At 41.5% G+C, this 25050-nt stretch overlaps 1 protein-coding gene across 1 annotated transcript in view; it reads left to right on the top strand.

Moving 5' to 3' along the window:
• Nucleotides 1-25050, top strand: part of kank4 (KN motif and ankyrin repeat domains 4) — an 86956-nt gene that overhangs the window by 45684 nt on the left and 16222 nt on the right. The window contains exons 2-4 of the mRNA XM_059340853.1: nucleotides 13204-13277; nucleotides 13906-17436; nucleotides 21895-21988. Coding sequence (XP_059196836.1) covers nucleotides 13259-13277; nucleotides 13906-17436; nucleotides 21895-21988 — 3644 coding nt within the window. The 5' untranslated portion in view covers nucleotides 13204-13258. The remainder of the gene's footprint in view (nucleotides 1-13203; nucleotides 13278-13905; nucleotides 17437-21894; nucleotides 21989-25050) is intronic.

Genomic DNA, 25050 nt, shown 5'->3' with positions numbered 1-25050 from the left:
TGTGTGTGAAAATCCCAGCAGATCAGCAGTTTGTTAAACACTTAGACCAGCAACCTTGCCACGTTCAAAGTCACTTAAATCACCTTTCTTCCTCATTCTGATGCTCGCTTTGAGCTTCAGCAGCTCGTCTTCACCATGTTTACATGCCTAAATGCATTCAGTTGCTGCCATGTGATTGGCTTATTAGATATTTGTGTTAACGAGCAGTGGAGCAGATGTACGTAATAAATTGGCTTGTGAGTGTATGTTATGCATTATTTTCTCTAGATCAGGGATGGGCAACTGGAGGCCCGGGGGCCGCATACAGCCTGCACCCTCACTTGAAGTGGCCCTCAGTACAACTACATGCATTTGAGCATGAAATCTTAAGTGCTAAGTGCTGTGTAAAAATGTACTTCTTGCAATTAATGTTGGTCTGCTAATGTTGCACTGAAGAAAAAAAAGAAATCACAGTAAGTGGTTATTTTTTATTTGCTTCAAACCTTTTGTGTTCCTATTTCTATTGTTATACATGCATTTGAGCATGAAATATATTAAGTTACTGCACTGTTGTTGAAACTGCTGCAGTTTCATCATATCTGGTTAAGTCCTCTGGTCCTATATGTGGCCCTGTGGTAGTAGTGTCGATGAAAAATTGTGGCCCCCTCCAGCATTTAAGTTGCCTATCCCTGCTCTAGATCCTCTTTGTCTGAAGCAGTCTATCAGAACCCAATCAAATTGCAGGAGAGAACCAAAAGAACTAACTTTATGTTACTTTATGTTGCTTTACTGTTACTGTTGGTAATGTTGACTTGTGCCGATCTGTTGAAATACATTTGTTTAGGACTGAAAACTCAAAGCCAAGGGTAAGCGGAGGTAAAAACGTATGTAGGATTTGAACTTTTCTTTCAAGATGATTTCAAGCCTCACCCAACTTTTCGGCTCTTTTTAGTCCCTTACCTTGGGAGACCCTTCCAGGCAATTTCCCCACCGTTCTCAGGGTCATATGGTCATGTGAATCCCTCCACCATGACTGAGGATCAGTAATACCCTGCACTATTGTCGGCACTGCACCAATCCAACATTTGATTTTACAGATAGATACTTAAAATTTAGGTAGAAACACTCCCAACCATCGTATGTTTCACTATTTAGACATTGCATTTTCATTTCTTTTGCCATAACAACTGATGAGATGGACTGATGGTGTCTAACCACGACTCAGAGGAAAAAGACAAGAGAGGAGTGAGACTCTAGTAGTCCTAGGGGTCTGAGGTGGGATCTGATCCCTCCTGACAGGAGACGGTTCATGTGATCGGCAAGAGGGAAGCTTAACCCTCCAGGCTGCATTGCACCCTCTTTCAGTCTGCTGCTTTAGATGAAAGGATGTGAGCAGATTTTATGCACCGTGTTGGACACATAAGGAGAGGGGAGGATTTAGCCACAGATGTGAACATTGTCTAAGTTTATGTTAGACAAAGCGTCTCAACTCTCTTAGGCAAGAAAATAATTTCTTCTATTATCCATAGTGTATTGGAGTCGACTGTTCTGTGTATCTGCATACTGTGCAGTGCTGTCTATGTGCCATATGTTTTCCATGTTGGATGTCTTGTTTTTCAATTCATCAGCAGTACAATTTCACTCCACCACACACTCACAGACATACACACATGTTCTGCTTCCCTTGTTCTTATTTAGTCGTTACAACAGCATCATCAAACTAAACAAAGTAATTTATGACACAATTAAAGTGCAAATTAGCAGTTAGGCTATCAGCAGTGTGAGTGTCAACTTTTCTCCCTCCAGTCTTAATTAAAATGAATCATTTGGCCTCAGAAAACATCCATTAAGACAGGTTTTATTTAGAAGCCTGGCATTGCTACAGCTATGCCATATATCCATATGAATATTTCATGTGCTCTGTATATCTCTGCACTCACATGGCATGCAAAGCCTAGTGTTGAGGCTGTATTTTACAGATGCTGCGTGCTTGCAGCCGAGCTGTTTTAGGGGTGGATGTTTGCTTTTAAAATGTTTTCCACACACTCCCCTAAGAGGGGAATTAGCTTTGGTGGTCTAAGGGATCGGTGCAGGAGCGAGATAAGAGATAGGACCCATTAGCCTGGGCAGTTAGCCTATTTAAAGGCTGTTAATTATTTACCTCATTTACACTACAGAGCCAGTTAGGCCAGCCAGGGTTTACTCATTAGACTGCTTTCTGTTATTGAGACGGACAGAGCTAACTAGGAGGTTTACTCGTTAAAGATGATACTTCAGTTAGTTTGATGCTTCTAAAAAAAGCACTTTGGTCCTGTGTGGAGTTTGACCTGGTCAAAGCCGGCCTCATGTGGCCTGTGGCAGCACAGTGGGGGTTGATTTAAAGTCCTCCAGTAATAATTAGACTGGTGCATGGTGGGGGTTCACTGTAGGGCAGTCCTTGTGCCCGCAGGCTAAATACACATACACACGCGTGTAGACTTGTGTGCACGCACCAATAGATGCATGAATGAACACAATAAAGTTTGAATACACACAAACACAAACAGGACTGCTCTGCTTCATGTCTCTCCCTTGTGGTGATTTGCAATTTAGGAAATCTCAAGCTTTACACACACACACACTCATATCTTCTCACGTTTAAAGTTGCTGCACTATCAACACATACAAAGAGGCAGGGCTTGTTGATTACTGTGTTTGTGTGTGTGCTCCATTTTGCCCATTTATCTTTTAGGGTGTTATATTTTCTGGGTCAGATGGTTGCAGCAGGAAGGCAGGCAGGCTGCTGAATCTATCATACTAACAGAGCACATAGTCTGACCAGCCAGAGAGGTTCCTCTGCTCTTTTCTTCTCTTCTCGTGCCTCCACCCCTCAGCACCATCGCTGCCAACACCTCCACCCCTTTTCCACCCTTCCTCCCTCGTTTTTTTCTAAGTTTTTTTTTCCCATTCTTGCTCTACTGAGGTTAAAAGAGAGACAGGGTCAGCAGCACTCACAAAAACAGAAACAGGAAGGACAGGAGGTGAGTGGAGCTGCACGGCAGGTGAGAGGCAAACCACCCCATGAGAATTTACTCCCTTTTTCTGAGTCATCCTCCCATTTTTGTCTTGTGTGCTCGTGTCCTCTCATAATTTTCATTCTGTTTCTCTTTTCTCTTTTGAACAATTTGCTCTCTTTATTACCCTGTTTTCATCTGCTATAATCCCATTTTGTTTACCTCACATTGCTCAACTTCTCTTATTTCATCTGCTACCTCACATCTCTCTTTTCTCACTCCCTCTTTCCCAGTCTATTTTCTGCAGGGTAAAACATAGGTCACATGTTTCTGCCTGGGATGTGTGACAAAGGGTGTGAAGAAGGCGTGTGTATGTGTCTGTATAAATATGTATGTGCATGTGTGAGAGAAAGAGAAAAGAGAGGCAATGTGGCATTTTTCTGTCCGCAGAACGTTAGCACTCCTTACACAGCTCTGGCAGCTGACACAATGCGGGACGAGTAAATGGGCAGGCTGAGAATTAGGCTACACACACACATGCATGCTTTCAAACAGACATACACACACACACACACACACACACACACACACACACACACACACACACACTGAAATTAGTATTGAGCTACTCAGTGTGGCAATCAGCCAATTCTTTTTTCTAGTTGGTATCTGAACCTGCATGTCCGATCTGTGTCGCTCTACGTGTAGGTGTGTGTGTTTTTCTGCGTGTGTGCAGGCGGAAGCTGAGCTGGAAGGCTGTCATCATGCTAAGATCAATAGAGTGTGAATTTAGAAGTGTTGATTTCTTCCCAGAGTGGTCCTGCCTGCTCTGCAGACTGTGCTGCACAGCCGTTGCCTGCTTGGCTTCACACTCTGTTGGTGTCAGGCGGCCTCTTTATCACCAGGGGGTGTGGGACTGTGAGGGGGAATAAATTGTGTGTGAATGCATGTTTGTGTGCGTGCAAAAATGTCGTATTTCGTGTTTGACCGACTGTGTTAAAAATCCCTGATTGCATGTGAGTGTGTGTGTGTGTGTGTGTGTATCCTCGATTTTCCCTGTGTAAGTAGAAAGTGATAATTAATGAGCCAGGGGACCCAGATTTATTTATAAACCATGTTTCCGTGACACTGTGTCAATAAATCAGCTAAACTTGCTCATATTGTGCATTTGAATATTTCATACATGTTTGGTGTTTGTGTGTGTGAGTTGTTTTTACCTGTCATAGTGAGTAGGAGAGATGTAATGTGACATGGCAGCGCCGTAACCGATCTACTCCTCTGTGGCAATGCAGAGCACACCTCTCTTTCCTTTCACTTTTCCTTCATTCTTGCCATTCCTTCTCAATATTTTCAACATTTTCCATAAACAACATTCCCTTATTTTCTCTCCTTCTCTTCCCTCCTGTCTGCCTGCCACCCATCTCCAACTGTCCGTGCTCATTTCATCATTCGTCTCCATCCTTTTAGGACCCACCTTAACATCTGCTAATGTTGACATAGGAATAATCAGATAGCCCACATGCTAATTAGCGGTAGCAGTTACTTCACCACACTCACCAACTACCATGAGCGGAAGTAGCCGTAATGCTAACACAGCTCCAGCTAGAAGCGGTCGGCTGTGTGCTCCAATGAATAATAGATGGTGTGTCACTTCCCTTATCCCTAATGAAAGCAGGCAGCTGCTCCTCGTGCTGGAATACCACTAAGGCGTGAGGAGAGTCGCCTGAAAAAGGAAGATGTTTTCATTCTGTGCATGGAGGGATAAAGTGATCGAGTGATAAGCTGATAAGAAAACAGTTGAAGGGAGGGTGTGGGGTTAGGGTTATCTGTCCTTTGACAGACGAGGCAGAAGCAGGACACCAGTGGTAACACTAAGGTCATGTCCACAGTAATGCAGATAAAGTAGAAACAGCATCTATTTTTGACTTCCATCCACACAGAGCTACCACCAAAGCAACTTTTTGAAAACACTCTCCAAAATGAACAAATTAAAAACACCTCTCTCAGCGTAAATGGAGAAAGTCTATCTTCCGCCTCCCCTTAAAAAATAGGTGGTCCGATAAAACAGATTTCATATGACTAAATCACCATTTCATGAATAAAAAATTGTGATTTGATTGTTGGGCTTAAGGCAGCAGTCCAGGTATTACTACCTCAGTTAGCAGGTACCACTTATGCACCGCAGGTAAATCAGTGTTTTATACACACTCAGTCACTCGGCAGGAGAAGGGCACAGTGCGTCACTTACAGCGTGTTCATCAACAGTACACTGAAATAAAGAATAAGTGATCACAAAAAGGAGTGAAAGTGAGAGAACATAGCTGTACTCTTCTGAGAGCAAGCATAGTATCAGTCAATGTCATTAATCCATTCATTTGATTCTAGTCCATTCATTTTAAATGCTATATAGTAGAATAGAAACATTTTGCATTCATTGGAGCATAGAAAACCTTGTAATAGGGCTGGCAGCCAATTATGATTTTGCCTTGAAAACAAGATAATCAAGATAAAAAGATTAATGTGTGTATTCTGTATCACAATGTTGCTCTTGTTTTGTCTTGTGCTGTGAATCCAAAGCACCTTCGCACATGCCCGTAACTCCAAACTCACTGCAACATTTAATTAAGAACACTGTTAATAATGCAGCTGCCTGCCAGCTCTCAAACACATAAAGAAATAACAGATTAGCAAAATACATGTTCCCATTTCAATTCATGATTTTTTCCAATACCAACTAGAAATGATCTCAATATTGAGCATAATAATCGTGATAATTTTTTCGCCATAATACATCAGCCCTACTGTACCACTGTCTGACTATTGACATGGAAGGCAATGCATCAGAGCAGCAGTTTGGTGTAAATCTGAGCTTACATATCTAACATATCTTTTCTGATAGTGAGGCATCAACTTTCCATAGAAAAACCCTGGCTCATGATGCAAAGTGATTCGGCTGTTGACATGTGAAGGACTTTTGTGAACATGGCCCGGCATATTGAAGTTACTGCTAGTCGGCCAAACAAAGGGCCAAATATACTCCAAAATGGAAACAGACACGGCTCTGTTTATACTACACTGGGTGTCAGTATATAGACAGACATGTTGACAAGGAAATCAGGGGATCAGTGTATCCATCACATGCTGCACACCAACAGAACGCTCACATTTGGCAGCAGCCAAAGTGGATCTTTCCATGCCGAACAAAAAGATACATTGGAGGTCACTCTCCACATGCATCCTGTAGGTTCTTAGTCATCTTTCTGAATGTGAGTGGAATCCTTGGGCCCCTGTAGTGTTTGATGTCCTCACAACTAATTCCCTAATGTGGAAGCAAAGCAAAGTCACAAGTGAACAATAGAAAGACTTAAAAGACATCAATTTGTGCCTCTTGGTTTCTTTAATTGTTTTTTTTTTTTTTTGCTTAAGCAGGATTTTCTATTGTTTGCCCCGAGCTTGGAAAGAAAAATTCTATTTAGCAGTCAGAAACAGAACATACTGTTTGATGTAATTGTAAGCTAAACTAGAGCAGTGATAATAGATTTTTTTCCAGACTGGATGGTTTGTTCTATGTCTCTTTTTGGCTCCACATAGAACTGATAACCAGCAAACGACTTGAGCTTTTCCGCTTATTTTTACACATATTTTTCACCATCTGCTTATCATAGTTACATTAAAATTCATGTTCCACTCAAAGACAATTTCTCTATTAAAGTATCCAGTGCAACCCATTATCTTAATTTGCAGTTCCTCACAGAAAAAAAGCAGTTTGAACTGACCTGTAATGAAAAACTGGCCTACTCACTGTGGCCCTGCGGGATGATTTAGCCACTGTTTAATGAAGCCCATAGACAGAAGTTCCCTCTCTCATTTTCTCTCTGGGGTTGAAAGCCAGATGTTGTTTAACACAAAGGGAACAATCTGGTCCCTTATGAATACACACACTGTCATACTAAACTAGATCATACTGGATTAGGACTAAAACAGAGAGTTTTGGATGTTGAGCTAGTATGGGACAGACAGAACTGTGAAGAAAATAAAGCCAAATTGGCTCAGAAGATGTATTATAATGGATTATAGTTTATAATGTCGTATATATAGACAAATATTCTTAGACTGGAGTGGGATGGATCAGCAGCTCTTGTAGAACAGAGGGATTGATCTGCTCCTACAGAGCATACAGAGACTGGATACCAGATAAATGTCTCCGAGTTCTGTCTTCAGGATCTGGATGTCAAAATGTCCTTCATTTGATCTGGTTCAGAAATCCAACATTTAGTCCCCAGTTGTCTTGTCAATGAATCTCCTCAGTTCGCTGCTCTGGAGCATCTCCATGCTGTAGCGTGTCATTATGCCAAATTGTCATCCGCACCTGCAACTCACTAGATTGAACTAATTGCACCATCAGCTGCGTCCCTCACTCACACTTGTATCATCGTCAGTGTCTCTGTAATGGGATGCAGATGAGTAAAAACAAAAAGATTTCATGTAACCTCCTGGAAAAAGGAACCTATTTTATCATATGATGGAAAATCTATTTTAGAGCGAGATTTTTGATGCGTTGTGGCTAATGGTGAACTCTAAATCATAGTGTAGCAAAAGGGTGCTAACATTAGCTATCATAAGCTGCTGTTCATACCAGAGTGTGTGTAAAGTGTATTGAATGGAGCAATGGTGCATTTTATTGCTAATGAATTCAGCTCATCTCTGTAGAAGTAATACTGTTATTTCTCTTTACAAAGCTGCAGTGGATAGTTGCTTTAAAGGTTTGAGAATAGCAAAGAACACACATTTGTGTGCTTCTGAGTAGGTGTTCACAGGTTGGTGTAATCCATGACACCAAAATTGCACATCCAGAGTTTGTTTTATTTACTGAAACACCCCCATTTGCCATTTAAATGCAGTCACATTCTTAGCAAGTGACCCAAATAACTAACATACAACATATCTACAAGGGCTCTACAATGGAAGTATTTTACTTGTACTTGCCCCTAAAAATAGATATGTGCGAACCAGAAAAAAACATTTGCGAGTACAGTGTGTGACTATTGACATGCCGTTAAACCTCCCTAGTGTACGCTGTGGCCCTTTCACTTCACTTCATGCCTCTGGCAGTCTACTTCACTGTAGTGAGCTAGCTAACAAGCCATCAGTCAGTCTTCAGAACTGATGTCCACACTCTTCCTGGCAAGGTCTTCAAGACGCAGGGAGTGAGGTGGCTTACAAGAATCAGAAATGATCTTACATCACTGGAATCTAATTCTACAACTCATAAAACAGCCTGCTGATATAAGTGTACATATAATGTATTACGCTGGTTTAAAACAATCTTTTAAATTCTGCAAAGTTACCTAATTTAATTTATCTCTCTGGTGAGGAGAATAGTAACTTTAAAGTTAGAAAATGTCCTCAAATTGCTTTAAATGTTAATAAGGTACCTTTAAACACCTAAATTAGGTTGCAAAGTAATTTTTGCCTCTGGTGCCCCATGAGATCTTTTTGCTGCATTGTTGAAATTGCCCTCCTGTAAGGTTGTGCTGCAGTAGGCATTTAACGCAAGTAGTCAGTACTTTGCATATGTGACTTTATCTATGTCCCCTCTTGCTTGAATTTGTTTGTGTCTCTGTCAGGCTGAGAGTTGGAGTATTAAGCCGGACGATCCTCCTATCATTCTCAAGGTAGTACATGGGTAAACAGAGATAGCTGGTCCCATGTCAGGGTTGTGATAAGGACTTGGGACCTGTGTTATTGTTGCCTGTTTCTCTCTCCTCTGCTGCTGCTTTCACATAACTGCAGTGGGTGCACAGGGCTTTAAAGCGAGTGTATGAAAGATTGTAAAGCATTCATGCGTACCTTTAAAACAAAGAAAAAAGAGATAGAGTATGAGACAGAAAATGACAGAATGAGAGCTTGAAGAGAGGGAAACATAACGGTAAAGCTGCTCTGCATGTCTGAGATATGAGCGTACAGCTGCCACTCCCATCTCTGCCTCATTTTCACTTTCTCACCCGCTCTCTCTCTCCCAACCGCCCACCTCCTGTCCCCTGCTAGCGCTCTCCAATCTTATTTCCTGCTGGCCTGTCTTCTGTCTAAGCCTGCTCTGTGTCAGTGTATCAGACTAATTCAATCTCCAGTACACAGGCACTCCAATGTAATGACCCATGACATTCAATTAAAGCTTTTCCCCCTTTTCTTGGTAGGTTGGGTCAGCAGTAATTTTCTGCGTATGAGTGTTTGTCTGGTGTGTGAATTCCTGAGTGGGTGTATGTATAATTTGAAAAAACTTGGTCAGTATAACCCTGATTTATATCGTGAAATGCTATTTTCGCTCTTTTGGCCACTGACTGCTGTTTGTTTTTGACATTTTGCAGTACAACATTAAGTATTTAGCTGGGGTCTCTGTTTCAAAACACCCCTAAAGAACAACCATATTGGTTTGAGGTTTCCACGCTGATGACATATGAAAACCCCTGGCTGTCAGTATGAGCTTATTTACTATACTCCCATTATTTCTCTCTTCCGGGCCTCTCGACCAGCTGTCACGCTTATTGGATTGGCGTTGAGTGATTGTTGCGTGTCCTTTAAGGGGGTTATTATGTGCATGTGTGAGACCGTTCACAAACAGTGACTCAACTGGCCTCGCACATAGACCTGCATACTGTAAGCACATAAACACTGTCAAAGATGGTGACTAAATAGGTGCTGACACACGTTTTGGACACACATATCCGTGGCTTCCTTTTAGCCTTGTGGAGCCTGTAGCAGATACTGTCAGTCTGGATTAACATAGCCTTTGTGAGCTTTTAGTTCATAGTCATCATGACTGTAATCCAGTTTGGATCATCAGCCGGTTCCAATATTTAATCACCAGCCTAACCTGGATAATCTACTAGTATCTGTGCAGCAGTAATACTGTTTACATATACAAACTCTGTGGCTGTTTATAGACTGATATTATGGCTCATCATTTATGGTAATCATCCATATTACCCTGCTGAAGCTCACCAAATACAGCATGATTCCTCTGTTGCTCCGAGGCCTTTCATTAGTCACACAAGCATTAAGAGTGACTTTAATTAATAGAGAAAACTTTAAAAATCCTCCCAACTGCACTGTGGGGAAGGCCAGGTAGACTTTTAGCTTTTTTGCAAGTTTTTTGCAGCATCATCTTTTCCGTCACTTCTGCTCTCCTGGCGTCATACTCGTCTGCCAAACTGAAGCTTTCATTCATCTTTCTCAACATATTCTCCAACCTATCTCTATTCTTTCTACTCCCTTCTATTGTTTTTTTTTAGGTACCCCTTTCTGTCCCTTTCCCAGCCTCACCCACTCTACCCCTGTCTCTCCATTCCGGTAATGATCTCATTAAGGAGGGTTTTGTTGCCTGCCCACTGTGTATAATTGCCAGTGGGGTCTGCCTGTACTTCACTCAGCAATTACGAGCCGCATTCTTCTGCTCCCAAATCGGCTAATTAAGCCTTAAGGACAGCAAGCTGATCGCAGTCGCATTAAACATCGGGAGGAGTTGGGAATGCCTGTGCTCCCCTCACTCCTGGGACATGCAGAAGTAGTGGATAGAAGAATGGTTGCCATGGCAGCAATCTCAGGGTGTCAGATTCTGTGCCGAGGCTGTCAGTCAGCTGGTCTGTGTGTCTCTATGTGTGCATGTATATCTGTTCATCTGTAACAGAGACAACAATTCTGCTCCTGGTCACCAATTCTTTTCATTATTAAGGCTCAATCTATGAGGACAGCACAGGGGCCAAACAGAGCCGGTCACAGTTCCCGTTTAGGCCCCTGGGTTGACTGGCTGTCATTTTGATTGATTGCATTGCCAGCTCATGCACTGCTTGCCTTGCAATATGTCCCCACTCAGCTCTGCACAACACACAGTTTACCCTTTGGCCAGGACAATGTACTTTCTCCAAACCTCTGTATATCAGCTAAGTACTGTGTTTACAAGCTTACAAACATATAAATATGCTGCAGTGGATGTTTTATTGGATTTGCTACTATAATCAACTACAGTAGTAGTACTGCCACATGCAATAGACTGTGGTTGACTTTTAGAAATACCTTTTAGTTCAAGGTCAGTTGAAAATTTGATTAAAAGCTGGTACATAGAGAATACCATCTGGTTTGTTGAGAGTCTTTATGCATTATGCATTTTTTTCAGTATCACAAACTTCTTATTGAAAGCTACAAAGTGGAGGTGCATGTTCCCATTCTTTTGATAAAACAAAGCGCCATTTCAAATGGTAAAACTGCATCTTTAAGACAGTGTTTCCATATTCCCACGAGACTTTTATCTTCTGTCAGTTTAAAAACAGTATAAAAATGGGAAAGGAAATGAAAGAGGGAACACCATAAAAACAAACCCGCACTGTTGCATTATTATAACTAATTATGATAATAGTTGTGTCCCCTATCAATACTAGAGTTTGTATGTCCTTTTTCTAACAGCTAGCCTGGCTATACGTGTGATCAAAAGTTTTCATTTTGAAAGTTACATCGCTGATGGTGATTGAGCACAATGTAATCTCCAATCTCCAGTCTCTCTTTCTTCATCTGCTCTTGGATGTACTGTAGTGAGCGACAGAGAGCAAGTGTGTAACAATTACTAGGGGTCCCCTCTGAATACACAATACAGTATGTAGTAAATATGCCCCATAAATCTCAAGAGCTCACACTCGACACACGCACTTTCTTGGGTCCTCCGTAGTACACCTGCCAAGTGTAAAGTCAACTGGATGAACGGTTGTCAAGTAATAATCAAGACTCCTGTCATTTTAGATTTGCATTACAATATCAGTTATAATATTTGCAGTAACTTGTGGCCTGCAGGCATAATAAAATACATCACTTGAAAGCCTGGTGTAAAAAAAAAAAAAAAAACTCCAATCTGTAGTACCTGTTCCAGAACATATAGTGCAAAATAAATCCTCTACTGAAAATAATGAAAATGCTAATTTGGACCTCATATGTGGAAGTTTGAACTCCTGCATGTATTAAACCAGAGCTTCGGGCTCTTGTATACAACGTCTCCTACACAGCAGATATTTTTCTCCAGTGACACAAATTTGCATGGAAACTGCATGAATAATGTGTGCCTATTTGCTAAATAGCCTTAAAGTTGATATTTGTCTGCAAGGGCTCAGGTGTTCGTTTAATATGGATTTAAGCTGTGCAGCTCACTCAGATCTGGCCAAATCGCCTGGGATTTATTATTAGTTTTGGATATTTTATTAGGAAGCTTTACATAAGCCCTTAAAAGTTTTGACTCACCATTGCTGAATTGTTTTCCATCTCCCTAAGCTCTACTTTTCTGTAAGCTCATTGTAAAAGAAAAAAAAAAACATGGTCAAATGGCTCTGCTTTCTTAGCTTCTCCAAGTGGAACAAATGATACAAAGTGTAATGTAACATTTTGCCTTCTGTGGGCATGTCCAGGGTCATGTTGACTTTAAATGCCTTTTAAATGTTTTACCCAGCAAAGCAAATTAAATTAATGGACACAATAGTGCTGCCTTTCCCCTCTTTGTGCTATTAATATTTGTTGTTGCTTGGTATAATTTCACAGTGCACATCTAATGCAACATCTAAAGCCATAGCTGTACATGAGCCTACTGATTAAAATGCCTTTGCTCATCTCAGTATAACCATCTGGACTGTTGCACTGCTGCCCTGCTGTATACAGAATAATGTGTCATAAAAACAATGTGCCATGTTTCTTTTGCTATTAAAATATAACTCCATGCACATGTGGCATAGTGTTTGGCTTACCTAAATACTGTTGCTTGGATTAGTTATGACATCAATCAGCATAATTTGGACCACTTTTTTCCTGGCAATCGAGCCGCCAAGGCTGGAGCATGTTCTTACATAAATTATTGAATATCTGATCTCAGAGAGGCGAATATTTGTTCTCTTGTTGTAAGGGTCATGGATCATTTTGTTTTATTTCAGTCACTGTGGTGAAAAAGTGAAAATATTCAGCGAATCTTAGAGCAAAGTAACTTGAACAAAGAAAAACCTCCAGGCTGTTCGAGGCTGCATATTTTCTGGAACTTTATCCACAGGGAGCAGACACTGTTTTTCTCATTTTAATTTGATTTCATGTGTCATTCTACTGTAGAAAATTTGGCACGACGGAATGTAGAATTCAGTTCTGTTCAGGCGTATGCGATGGATATTACTGTTTTCTCAAACAGCTCTCTCATTTCTGTTTTATCCAGGTTGCCAGATCCAAGAGTAGCAAACACAAGTCGATGACTGAGAACTCTGCCTCCCATGATGGACAAGAAAAGTGGTGAGTGTCCTAACTACTTTTAAACCAACAACCCACTTGCTTCTTACTTGTTATGCAATAAATCAGATTTTGTTATCTTTTAAAAAAAAAATCTGTAAGTACTGTAATCAGTCATGGAGAATCATTTTTTCCCTTTACAATATCTGACATAAAGAGTGAAACAATTCCTGAATGTGGCCAAAAGCAGTGAAGGCTTTATTTCCTTCAGGTGATAATTGTTTCCTGTCTCAAACTGTATTCATAAGTTGACACAGCATGAGCATAATTTTGCATGCTGATTAGTTTGTTTTGGCGCAATCGCTGCATGATAATTACTTCCCAGTAAGTGATATGGTTTTACATAATGAAGCACCATGTGTGCAGCACAGTACAGCCTGTCTGAACAAGTGGGTGAAAAAGGAATAATAATGCTGATGATAATCTTTGATTTGGTTCAGGTTCATTTTTATCAAGCAATTGCACAAAGAAATTTGGCTTTTATTAGTTATTATTTGTAGTAGTAGTAGGAGAAGCGTTGATTGATTGATTGATTGTTGGATCGATTGATTGATTGATTGATCTATTGATTGATTGATTGATTGATTGATTGATTGATTGATTGATTGACTTTCATGTTAATTCCTTGCAGCCAACGGTATTCAGACCAAGGCCAGTGAGGGTGGTGTTCAGAGGAAGCAGCTGCCCTATTCCGTGGAAACTCCTTATGGCTTTCACCTGGACCTGGACTTCCTCAAGTATGTTGACGACATTGAAAAAGGCAACACCATCAAAAGGGTCCACATTCAGCGCAGGGTCAAGGGCCCACCAAAATTCAGCACTCTGCCCAGAAATTTTAGCCTCCCTGGGCATGGGGCCAGGCCGGTCCCTAAGGAAAAGGAAAGCACATGGTCTGGGACGTCCACCCTTGGGCCCAAACCTAAATCACGGGTGACAGAGGTCCAACAGATCTTCGACTTCAGGTCAAGTGAAGGGGGAACCTCCAGCCTGAGCAGCAGGGGGACAACCGGTCAGGGAGCCGGCTTTGTTTCAGTAAAGTCCAGGGATGAAGCCCCTCGAGATACTGAAGAGAAAACTGTGGAGACACAAAGTCGCCCAAACCTGCTTCGAGCATCAAGCATGCCCATCACCCTCCAGCAGCGAAAAGGTTCTGACTCAAGCAGTCCAGACCGTGTCGTGGGAACACCGGAGAGTGGATCGACAGAGAACGTGTTCCGCCCTTCACCGGACATAACGGAGAGACGGTGTGTTCCTCAGGATCGGACCGGGCTTCACCAGCAGATCACAGTAGCACTGAAGAGGGTCAGAGAGCTGGAGGAGCAGGTCAAAACCATCCCAGAACTAAAGGCTCAGATCAGCTCACTGAGGGAGGAGAGGGAGAAGCTACTGCTTCAGCTCAAAGCCCAGACCCAAGCCCAGGTTTCCAGATCATCCTCTACAACAGCACCGAACTCTGATTCTACGACACGCACTCAAGGACACAGACCTACAGAAGGGCTCAACCTAGCTCTGAAGACTCAACCCACTGGAAGTTTTGAAGCTTCAGAGCGTGTGCCAACAAAGCTGGTAACAGGGAAAGGCAAACAAAGTGTTACAGAGAAAAGTAAAGTGCTACAGAAAGATGAGGAGATAAATCAGGAATCTTTGAAGGGTTCCATAGCACGCGGAGAAACGGTTGGGTTGTCAGAGCAAGAATCGGAGAAACAAACACAGCCTTCAGAAAAATCAGACAAACAAAAAGAGACTTTAGAGAGTCCACTGGAGCATGCAGTGCAAAAACTATCACGTGACATTGCAGGACAGGAATTAACATCACTTAGGGGGGCTGTAAAAGAAGCAGAGTCTAGCAGTTTTCAAGATGGTGATGCAGCAAAAGGAGACAAAGATGAGGAGCCAGATGGTGTGCAGAATCTGCAGGAGAAGCTAATGATACTGGAGGCTAAACTTCTTCAGGCTAGTGAAGACCTGGAGAGAACTAATAATCTTTTGAAAGAACAAATAGATGAGAACAAGTTAAAAGAGGAGAAAATACTACAACTGAGTGATGGAATGAGAGTGGAGGTGTGTACTCCTGAAGCAGTGAGCAGGCCGAGAAGAGAGAGCATTGACACAGGAACAGTGACAGAGAAAGTAGATTTTGCCAACCAAGAGACAGAAACAGAATCACCCGGTACGGTTGATAAGGGAACAGATACAGATAAAATCTGTATTGAAGTTTGTGTACCCAAACCAAGGGCTGGAAGTATAGATCAAGGAACAGAGACTAATGAAGCTGATAAACATGAACAGGTGCCAGAGATGGAGGCAGAAGCAGCTGCTGCGAGCCCGCCAAGACCCAGAGCCAACAGCATGGAGCGGGGCACAGTAACGGAGAGGATCGCCACTCAGGATCAGATGACCGAGACGCCCGTAGCGGCGAGGGTAAACCAAGTCACAGAAACAGAAGGAAACACAGTAACAGACCATCCGCAGAGGCCGAGGGCCAGCAGTGTAGAGAGGGGGACAGTGACAGAGAGAGTGGACACTGTGGACAGGGTGACAGAGACAGTGGAAGCGCAGAGGACAGACCAGCAGACTGAGACGGAGGTGGAAAGACGACAGGATAATAATCCGGCCAGAGGTACAGAAGCAGAGAGTCAAGCGGGAGAAAGTGCCATGAGTGAAAGTGTAGAGGATGTGGGTGCAGTGGTCAGTGAGGGAGGGGAAGATAAGGAAGCAAGTGAAAGAATTCAAAGAGACAGTGAAGATGTGGTTGTGAAAGTTGTCACAGAGAGTTCAATTACAGATAAAGAAGGCAAAGTTGAACAAGCTGTGGTTTCAGCTGTTGTAAGCCAAGATGAAGGCAGTGCCAGTCCACTTGTTGCAGCAGAAGAAAAAACAGAATCCAAGATAATGACAGTTACGGTAAAGGATGACACAGAAACAAAAGAAACTGAACCCCCAAAGAGTGAAGTAACAGTAACTGTTGAAACAAAGCAGACTGCACTGGAGACTGTAGAGAAGAAACAAACAGAAGAAGGTTTAATCGTGTGTACAACAGTCAAAGAAACTGTGGTCACCGACACAGTTGTAGTAGTAGCAGCAGCAGAGAGTGCAGCTGTGAAGACAGTAGCTCCTGTACGACCCCAGAGAGGCCGGAAACTCTCAGCAGAGCAGGCACAGCCATCAGCTCCTCAACTTCAGGCTGCACCTGTGCGACCTCGCAGGGGATCCAGTGAAACGCAGGCCCAGCAGTCACAACCCCAGGCAAAAACCCAGCCCCAGGTGCAGGTACAGGATCCACCTCAGGTTGAGGCCCAAACCCCAACACAGCTCCCTGAACCACACGTAAAACATCAAGCCTCATCTCCATCTCAGGTTGAGGACCTCACCCTAGCAAAGAGTCCTCTGGCAGAGTCTAGTGAGAAGCTATCTCAACCTCAGGCTGAGACCAAGGGCCCTCCTCCAGCCTCCAGCGAAGTCCGAACTCGGCCCAAATCAATCCAAGCACAAACTACTGCAACTCGACGTAACTCCAAAGAGCTTAAAGCAACACAGAGGGGTTCCAGTGTATCTCAACCTCCTAGGCGTGGATCAGGAGAATCCCAGACCCGATCTACTCGCCAGGGGTCATGTGACGCCCAAGCTCAGCCTCAGGGTTCCCGTAGAAGCTCCAGTGAGACTCAACCTCCTCAAAAAGATGGCAGTGAGACACAATCACTGCGCAGAGGCTCTGGGGAAGCACCTCAGCGTCGGGGTTCAAGTGAAGCCCAGGCCACACGACGGGAGTCTGGCGAGGCCCAGCCTCCTCGCAGAGGCTCCAGTGAGTCACCAACGTCGCCTGCGGCTTTGGGCCAAGTCGTAACCCGGTTAACAGGGCTTCTGGGCGAGCAGTGGGCACAGCTGGGTAGTGGCTCGGGAACTCAACAGACGGCCAGCCAGCAGGAAAGCCCCAGCACACAGAAACAGACGGCAGGGAAAAGAGCAGAGGCAGGAAAAGGAGCATCAGCCAAGCCTGCAGGGAAGGCGGTCCCTGCAGCAACGACAGGGAAACCAGCAGGGAAGCCTGGTCCTTCCAAAATGAGCTCGATTCAAAGTCAACTGGTCAGCTCTCTTAGTGTCCTCTCTGCCTTCTACTCACCAGCCCAGAAAGCTGCTGCTGCCAGCAAACAGCAAGAACAAGGTAGGCCTGTAGTTCAGTTTGTACCCCATGGTTTACACTGTACACATCTGTCTGTCAATGAACCTGCATTCAATGAACTCTCATACTCAGTGAAATGATCCTTTCGCAGCTTCCACTCTCCATGACACTTAATTACACCATGTTCCTTCTGATCTCTGCCAAGACGACTTGTGATTAATGTGTCTGTGTACCACTCAGTAGCCTGGTATATTAATTTCCCATCTTTACTTCTTCCCATTGAACAAAAAGGAGCAGCCAAACATTGACAGAGTGGTTCGACAGATTTCTGTGGTGACACTTGTATCGAGCTTTTTAGTAGGTCAGATAGAACGCTTAGCCCAGCTCCCGGCACACCTTACAGCTGATGTAAGACACTATCAAACTAACTGATGTAAGACTACTATCAAACTGACAACAAGGTGGTGTATTTACAGCAAGCTGCTCTGCCTCTTGGTGTAGTTTCTTTTCATTGCAACCAGAAACCACACTGGTCTTTTCTATTATTTAGAAATACTCTACTGATGTGCTGACAATTCATGTCTTTTATCTGTAGTACTATGTCAACACAAGGATTATTGCATTGGGGGAGGAATGCATATAGTTTGTTTTGGTGTGAATTGCATTCACTTTTAATGTACCTTTTCCAGAAATCATAAACTTGTTCTCAAAATAATCCACAGGCCTTGTTGTGAGCAGTTTCTTGGAGGAACTATTTTCTTTTTACAGAACTACACCTGCCAACTGTGCAGAAGGAAGCTTACATTTCCTCATGGACTAGAGGCTCATGTACATGACAGCCCGAGATGTAAACATTAATGGAGTCCTCCTGAGCTGAGCTGTAACATAATGTAAGCCTCTCATCCATGAGTAGATTCACTCATACTTCTTTGTTGTTATATGGTTGCTGGATTTATTGTGGTAGAAAGAAAATAGTTCCTTGATGAAAGTACTCACAACAAGGTCTGCAAAAATAGGATATTTTATTCTTCGGGGTTAACTGTGTTATTCTCGATGGAAAACACACACACTAGTTTTTTTAATTGTAAATGATAAACTGCAGTTGTAAAAGTTGTATCCAAATGGTTACCAATTGGTAACAGTGTTTCCTGACTTATTGTTTATTAAGACACGATACAGCAGAACACAAAACACACCAATTACTGTCACTGTGACTAGACATCAGTTGGATTCTCCTGTAGAAATATATAAAAAAACAATTTCAAAAAGGATTTAATATTCCTCTGAAATATAATATCTGTTACTCTTCTATGTACTTAATTCTCCCACCTAATGACTATGAGTGATTTTGACTTCATAATTTAGTGGCACATCTACCTGCTAATTCTCACTCCCAATTATTTTTCAGTGGTCGTCCTGAAAGGAAAATGACTACGTTGCCTAAAGTTCATAGTTATGTTTCTGTCTGGTATAATTTCTTTTTTAAAATATATTTCTGTCAATCTACTCTGCTGTAGCATCCTCTTCCGAAGCTGGCTTAACTCAGCAGGGCACCTCTCTACATGCTCATTTCATGTAAAATTTAGTTTGCACAACCTGTTTTTTTATAGCTTATGATATGAAATACAAGTTTAAGATATATTAGTACAAGCCCTTTTTTTGTACCTGCTTTTAATTAGTGGCATTAGTGTAACACAGGCAGGTAAAGTTGTATTATTATCTGTAAAAAAAACCAACAACTGCATTGCAACATTATGCATTTAGTCATCAATGGTGGCAGCACATTTGCATGTCTTTATGCAGTACATACTGTGTTTCACAGATTCATTATATTAACTGTCATACTATCATACAATGGTGATCAAACACATGTTATAAAGTCCTGGAGAAATTGCATTCAATTAACTCCAAGAGTATATTTAATTTGTTACACTACCGCACTCCAACAGGGTGCACATACAAGCACTTGCTTTCAGTACACAGTCAAATGGACACTCGAGCACACACACCCTCACACACATCAAACTGAAGATGGCTTTCTTCCCTCCCTTGATGTCTCGCTGTTCTGTTTCTGGCCCCGGAAGACTATCTCCACTATCACACACATATTTTATGCTTGGAGTTCATTTTAAGTTCAGTGTTGGGAGTACAGTATACAAGAGTGGTTTTAAGTGATTTGTGTGTGTGAACACATGCAGAGATATATATAAATATTTTCTCTCTCCAGATTGTCACTGTTTCTTTTTGGTTGCTCTATGTCTCCATCTTTGACATAGGAGATTCACAGCTTCTTTAAATGACATCAGTGTTTTACTCCACTAATACTGGAAACAGAAACCACTACTGTTGCGTTCAGAACTCTCACTTGTCTCAGTCATCAGAGACTCAAGTAGAGCTTTGTAGATTCGTATGGATGAGTGAAATATATGTCTGACATAGTGCGGGAAGGTTAATTACACAATTGTATTATTTATTAGAGGATGGTAAGATGAAAATGCCAAATATGTTCCAAACTTCTTCTCTTCCCGCTGCTTTCTCCTGAGAGATACCAGATCTAAAAGCATTCTTCTTCTTAGATGGTGGTCGCTGGGATCTGCTCAGCCCGTGGTTTCTGGCTCAAAGCCACATCCTTATGTCCTTGCATAAAACATTACAGAGCCTCTGCACCATGTCTCTCTGTCAGGCACAACTAAGACAGCCATGCCGGGCTTAGAGCCAAGGGGAGTCAGCAAAGGAGCCCATGCAGCATCAATTATAGGACTGTTACATACAGAAGTTGGCCTGACAATGCCAAGGTTGTATGTTGTTATCACAGCCTATAATCTTGACCTGTGTACATCGAAGGGGGAATTCATTGGAAACAGCTGCGATAGTAACTTGATCGTTTGTCATCCCATCCTACTTGCTTAATTGACACTCACACTTCAGTTTTTCATTCACAGTCCAATTAAGATTTTTTTTCTTGACAGTTTGTGTTCGCTCACATTGGTTTTATTGTTGTCTTTGTGTGAAATACACAAATGAGGCCCTAGCGTCTCCTCTCTCTGCCAGCACAGGGATTCCACACTATTTGATGAGCTAAATTTGCTTGTAATTGCATCCAGAGCTTCTTTAATGTCAGCCAGTCCTCAAAATGTTATACATATGTACATTCACACGCAGCTTATTACAGTGTGTACTTCTGTGTGTCAGGCAGATATATATAATGTATGTACTTGGACAAAGAAATACAGCCAACATGTGCAAACCATTATTGTCTGACGTCTCATGAGCTACCAATATCAGTTTGATGTATCGCTTTTACTCCGCCTTGAGACTCAGACTCAGTTACTACGTTGCTTTTACTTGATTCACATGGAGAAAAATAAACTGCTCCTTCAGAAATGTTTCTTCTGTGTTTGAAAGCTAAATACTTTTGTACTTTTTGAGTTTGACTGTCAGAGTAGTTATATAGATGTAACAGTAAGTGTTATATAGATGACAATATTATTATATAGACAAATAAGTCAAAATGTCTTGTACATGTCCATTTGGGTTTACAATACATCAGCTAACTACAAAGACCATACATGTTTTACATAATTTTCATTCCAGCCTGTTCTCCCATCAAACGTCAGTATAGGTCGTATGTACAGCAGTGATTCACAGCCAAGCAAAGTTTAAAAGTTTAAAAACCTTCTCCCAGGAGAGCGGGGTTCGGGTCCTGTGTGAAAACAAAAGTGAATATTTTTTTAACTTAAGTTACGTTGTTTATGTAAGTTACATGAATCGTGTTTTAGACGTAACTTATGGCAGTCACGTGACCCTTGTAACTATTACTACTCACTTCTGGCATATGTACATTTATTTACTGTTTAATTTGTCTTTTATAAAGCCTTACCGGGAAGTTTTTGCCCTAAACCTAGGTCAGTGGTTTTATAACATAAATCCACAGAAACCACAGCCTTTTTACAACTGCAAGTGTGCGTCGTGTGTGCTATTTTTAGAATGCGCCGCTGTACCGCAAGCCATGAAGCGCGAGCCGCGAAACGTACATATGTGCCGTAATTTATGGTACTTACACACAACCTCTTGTCGTTTAGGTTGGAGAACTTGTTGTTTCATTCACATAAAAGCATTCAGTGACCCCTGGGGGCCCTTATTCTACTCATTTATTATTCATTTTTTCTTAAAATTGTCACCAGTCTGCAAGTTCCTCTTTGTACGCCGACACTGCAGCATTTTATAGTGGTGTAAACTCAGCCAGACCTGAACAAAAAGGGGTGGCAGATCATAAATGCTCATATGAACCACTGACAAACAACACTATGTTCTGGTGTCAGAACTTGATATCAGATTTGATACAGAATATGAATTTTCTACCATCCTGCATACACACAGAGCCAACACAAACACATAAACACTCAAATTTCACAAGGCCCTGATTAATTTTTCCCACCCTGCCTTTTCTTTTTTATCTCTCTTTCCCTCCCTCTTTTTCTCTGTCCTCCTCTTCACCAGGTCTCAAATCTATTATGAAGAAAAATGGTGTTGCTGACAAGCAGGGGAACAAGGGAGCCAAGAAAAACCTGAAGTTTGTTGGGGTGAATGGAGGGTAAAATCTTCTTTTTAATCAGTGTCCAATCTCTCTATGTGATTAATATCTCTGTGTGGGCTGCCGATGTGTTCTTTGTGCACTTTTATTTGTGTGTCCATGAATGCATCTTTACTTTTTAGTTCTCTAATGCAGAATTAAACCTCAGGCATCCTTTGTAATAATAATAATACATTTTATTTATAATGCACTTTACATCAAAGGCAATCTCAAAGCATAACAATCTAATTATAAAAAGGAGCACCGATTCTGTGGATATTACTGCAGAATAACTGAATGTCATGTCTTATTTTATCATGATTTAATTTAAGAAATTTGTTGTCAGGTTTGATGTGTTAAATTCTGCAAAGTAGCTTTAGTCGGATTAACCAGTTACTCAGAAAATGACTCAAGCTAATCCTTAAAGGTAGAGCATGTCAAATGATACATGGATTTGGTTCTGTGGAAAGGAAAAAAGATTCAAAAACACAAGTATAAAAAATAAGTACTTAAGTATACACTTAATCTAACAGGGATGGGTGTTTGGAAGAAACCTGTCAACTCGATTATCCATAACGTTAAGGATCAATTAATCAATTAATCACTACATGCATACATGGGCAAAATAAAAGATATATATACACTGTACTATGCAAAAGCCTGTTTTGATAACTGGTGCTTTTTTTTTAAAAGACGAAAAGAGACTTGATCCTGTCAATTGTAAAACTAACTCACGTGAGATTATACTGTAAAGATAACATCAATGAGTTCAATGTTTTATGTTTTAGCCCCCAAAGAGGTATGAGATTAGTTTTCACAGTAATCTTGCATATTTAAATACGTTTTGGATAAAATTAAACGTTAATTAAAAGTTATTCATGCTAGCAAGGTTTGATACAGTAAGCTAGTTTTGCTCAAATTAATATTCATATTTCTAATTAATTAACTTGTATTTCTCTGTGTTTTATAATTGTTATTGCAACATTCAGTTTGCAAACTGTAGCTTTATCGATCATTGATACATTTTGAGTTTTATGAGGATATATACTTGAATTTTTTAAAATAAAATATGTTCATCCTTAAATTCAAGTAATCCATTAGCAGCAGTTTGGATTTTCAAGCAGCAACATCCTCCCTCTTACCACCTGTCTCAAAAATAATGAGTACAAATAAGTTGTAAGCCGAGTTGTGGGAGTTCGACCACAGTGACTGTGAACTGTGAAGTCCAGCTGTGTTTCAAACATCTGCTTCATGTTGTTCGTCGTCAAGGCTCAGTTGAAGACACACTGCCCTGAATCTGACCTCACCGTTGCTACTGGGAGGTTCAGTGTGTGTGTATGAATATGTGTTGTACATTATGTGATGTGTGTGCATATTTTCGTCAGTATTGATGGTACCTTAGTGCTTTGTGCAAGTGTGCTTATGTCAGCGTTCGTTGATGCTGGATGCAGTTTGTGTGTGTGTGTGTGTGTGTGTGTGTGTGTGTGTGTGTGTGTGCTCGTAAAAGCTGATGAATTTTAAGTAAGCAGATGGTAGTGGTTGGAAGAACAAAGGTGATTCTCAAAGAGGGGAGATTGTTCTTCCTGACTGCTGTGATTATCGTTAGCTGGTGTTACAGCTTTATTATGAAGCACCTGTTTACACAAAAACACGTTTCAGTAATGTGTGAGGTTTGACAGACTTAAATTCCCTGGATGCTCTCACTCACTTTAACCATAACTGCTACTTAACCCTTAACCTTAACCTTAGACTGTATAAATATTGGACCGAGTCACTGTGATGTCACCCATTGGTTTGTGGACTTCCCTTTTGAGGCATCGAGTTCAGCGTTACACTCGTCACCATCTTGTTTTCGGAAACGGGGAGCAGACCATATTTGGACTGTGGAGGAGTGAGAGGGATCTGATCACTGACTACACGCCTCTCTACACCAGCAACCTGACTGAGAGAAGTCACTGCTAATTCATGTTAGCATTAACTGGGATGTTAATTTTGGCTAGCAAAAAACAAAAATTAAATGTATGTTACTTATCCGAAATCATGAATAGCGACTCCTTGGAGTGTCTGTTAGTCCAACCAAACGCTGAACAAGACATTTTTAAAGAACAAAATGTTTAGATAAACTGTCACTAAGTGAAATCACAGTGTGAAAGGCTCAAAGTTATGAGGCGAAACCCGTAATGTCCTTTTTTCTTATATATTTATATAAATTTATTGACACGTTGCCGTGAATATGCATTGTTCTGCTTCTCTTCTGATTACGGATCGCTTCGTTAGTAACCTGTCAATCAAAGGTAGCCACACCACAAATCCTACGATTTCTTCTAAATGGGGCTGTTATTTACACAATTAACATCATATTGTCTTGAAGAGTATTTTTTTTACTAGCGATTGAGATCATAGTGTTTTTGATAAATCAAGTGAGAAGTTTTCTCATTTTGTATTGAAATGAATGGACCCAAATACTTCTGCAGCCGGCGTCTGGTCCCCTGTTGGAATTTTTGGTAGAATGCAGCTTAAGGTTCTTCCTTGTTTGCCTCCCTGCTCAGACACAGAGGTTGCCACTTGACCTAAACACATAACCAAGTCTAGTTCTAAAATAAAATTGGTTAACCCTGTCTGGACCAAATGTTCTCCCCAGATGGAAAGTGGGTCCCCACAGTGTGACAGACATGTTCAGGACAGACTTTTATAGTAATTACCTCAGACGTGCACATGACACTCAGCAGTGATTCACTTTTCTGTTACAGCAGCCAAACATTTGAAAGATTACTGGTTGTTTTTTATCAGATGAGAACTCTTTAGTCTTAGGCCACTGTTTCACTGCATAGTATGGCACAGATCCACTCAGCTCAGCTCACACTGTTTTGGTTTTCCATCAGCAAAGATTGTTGATAATACCAGTTACTTTTTAGTACTACATCAGTTGATTTCAAGCCATTTAAGCCAATGCTGAACGGGTGAGTCAAAATGCAGAGACCATGGATTGGTGAAAGAGCATGGTCATTAGTGTGATGCGGGACACCCTGCACAAATCCTGCACAAGCCCTTTTTAAATAGCCAAGCTACCATCAATTGTTTTA

This window comes from Centropristis striata, chromosome 9, assembly GCF_030273125.1.
Source record: "Centropristis striata isolate RG_2023a ecotype Rhode Island chromosome 9, C.striata_1.0, whole genome shotgun sequence".
NCBI lineage: Eukaryota > Metazoa > Chordata > Actinopteri > Perciformes > Serranidae > Centropristis > Centropristis striata.
This window is presented reverse-complemented; position numbering and strand designations above follow the sequence as displayed.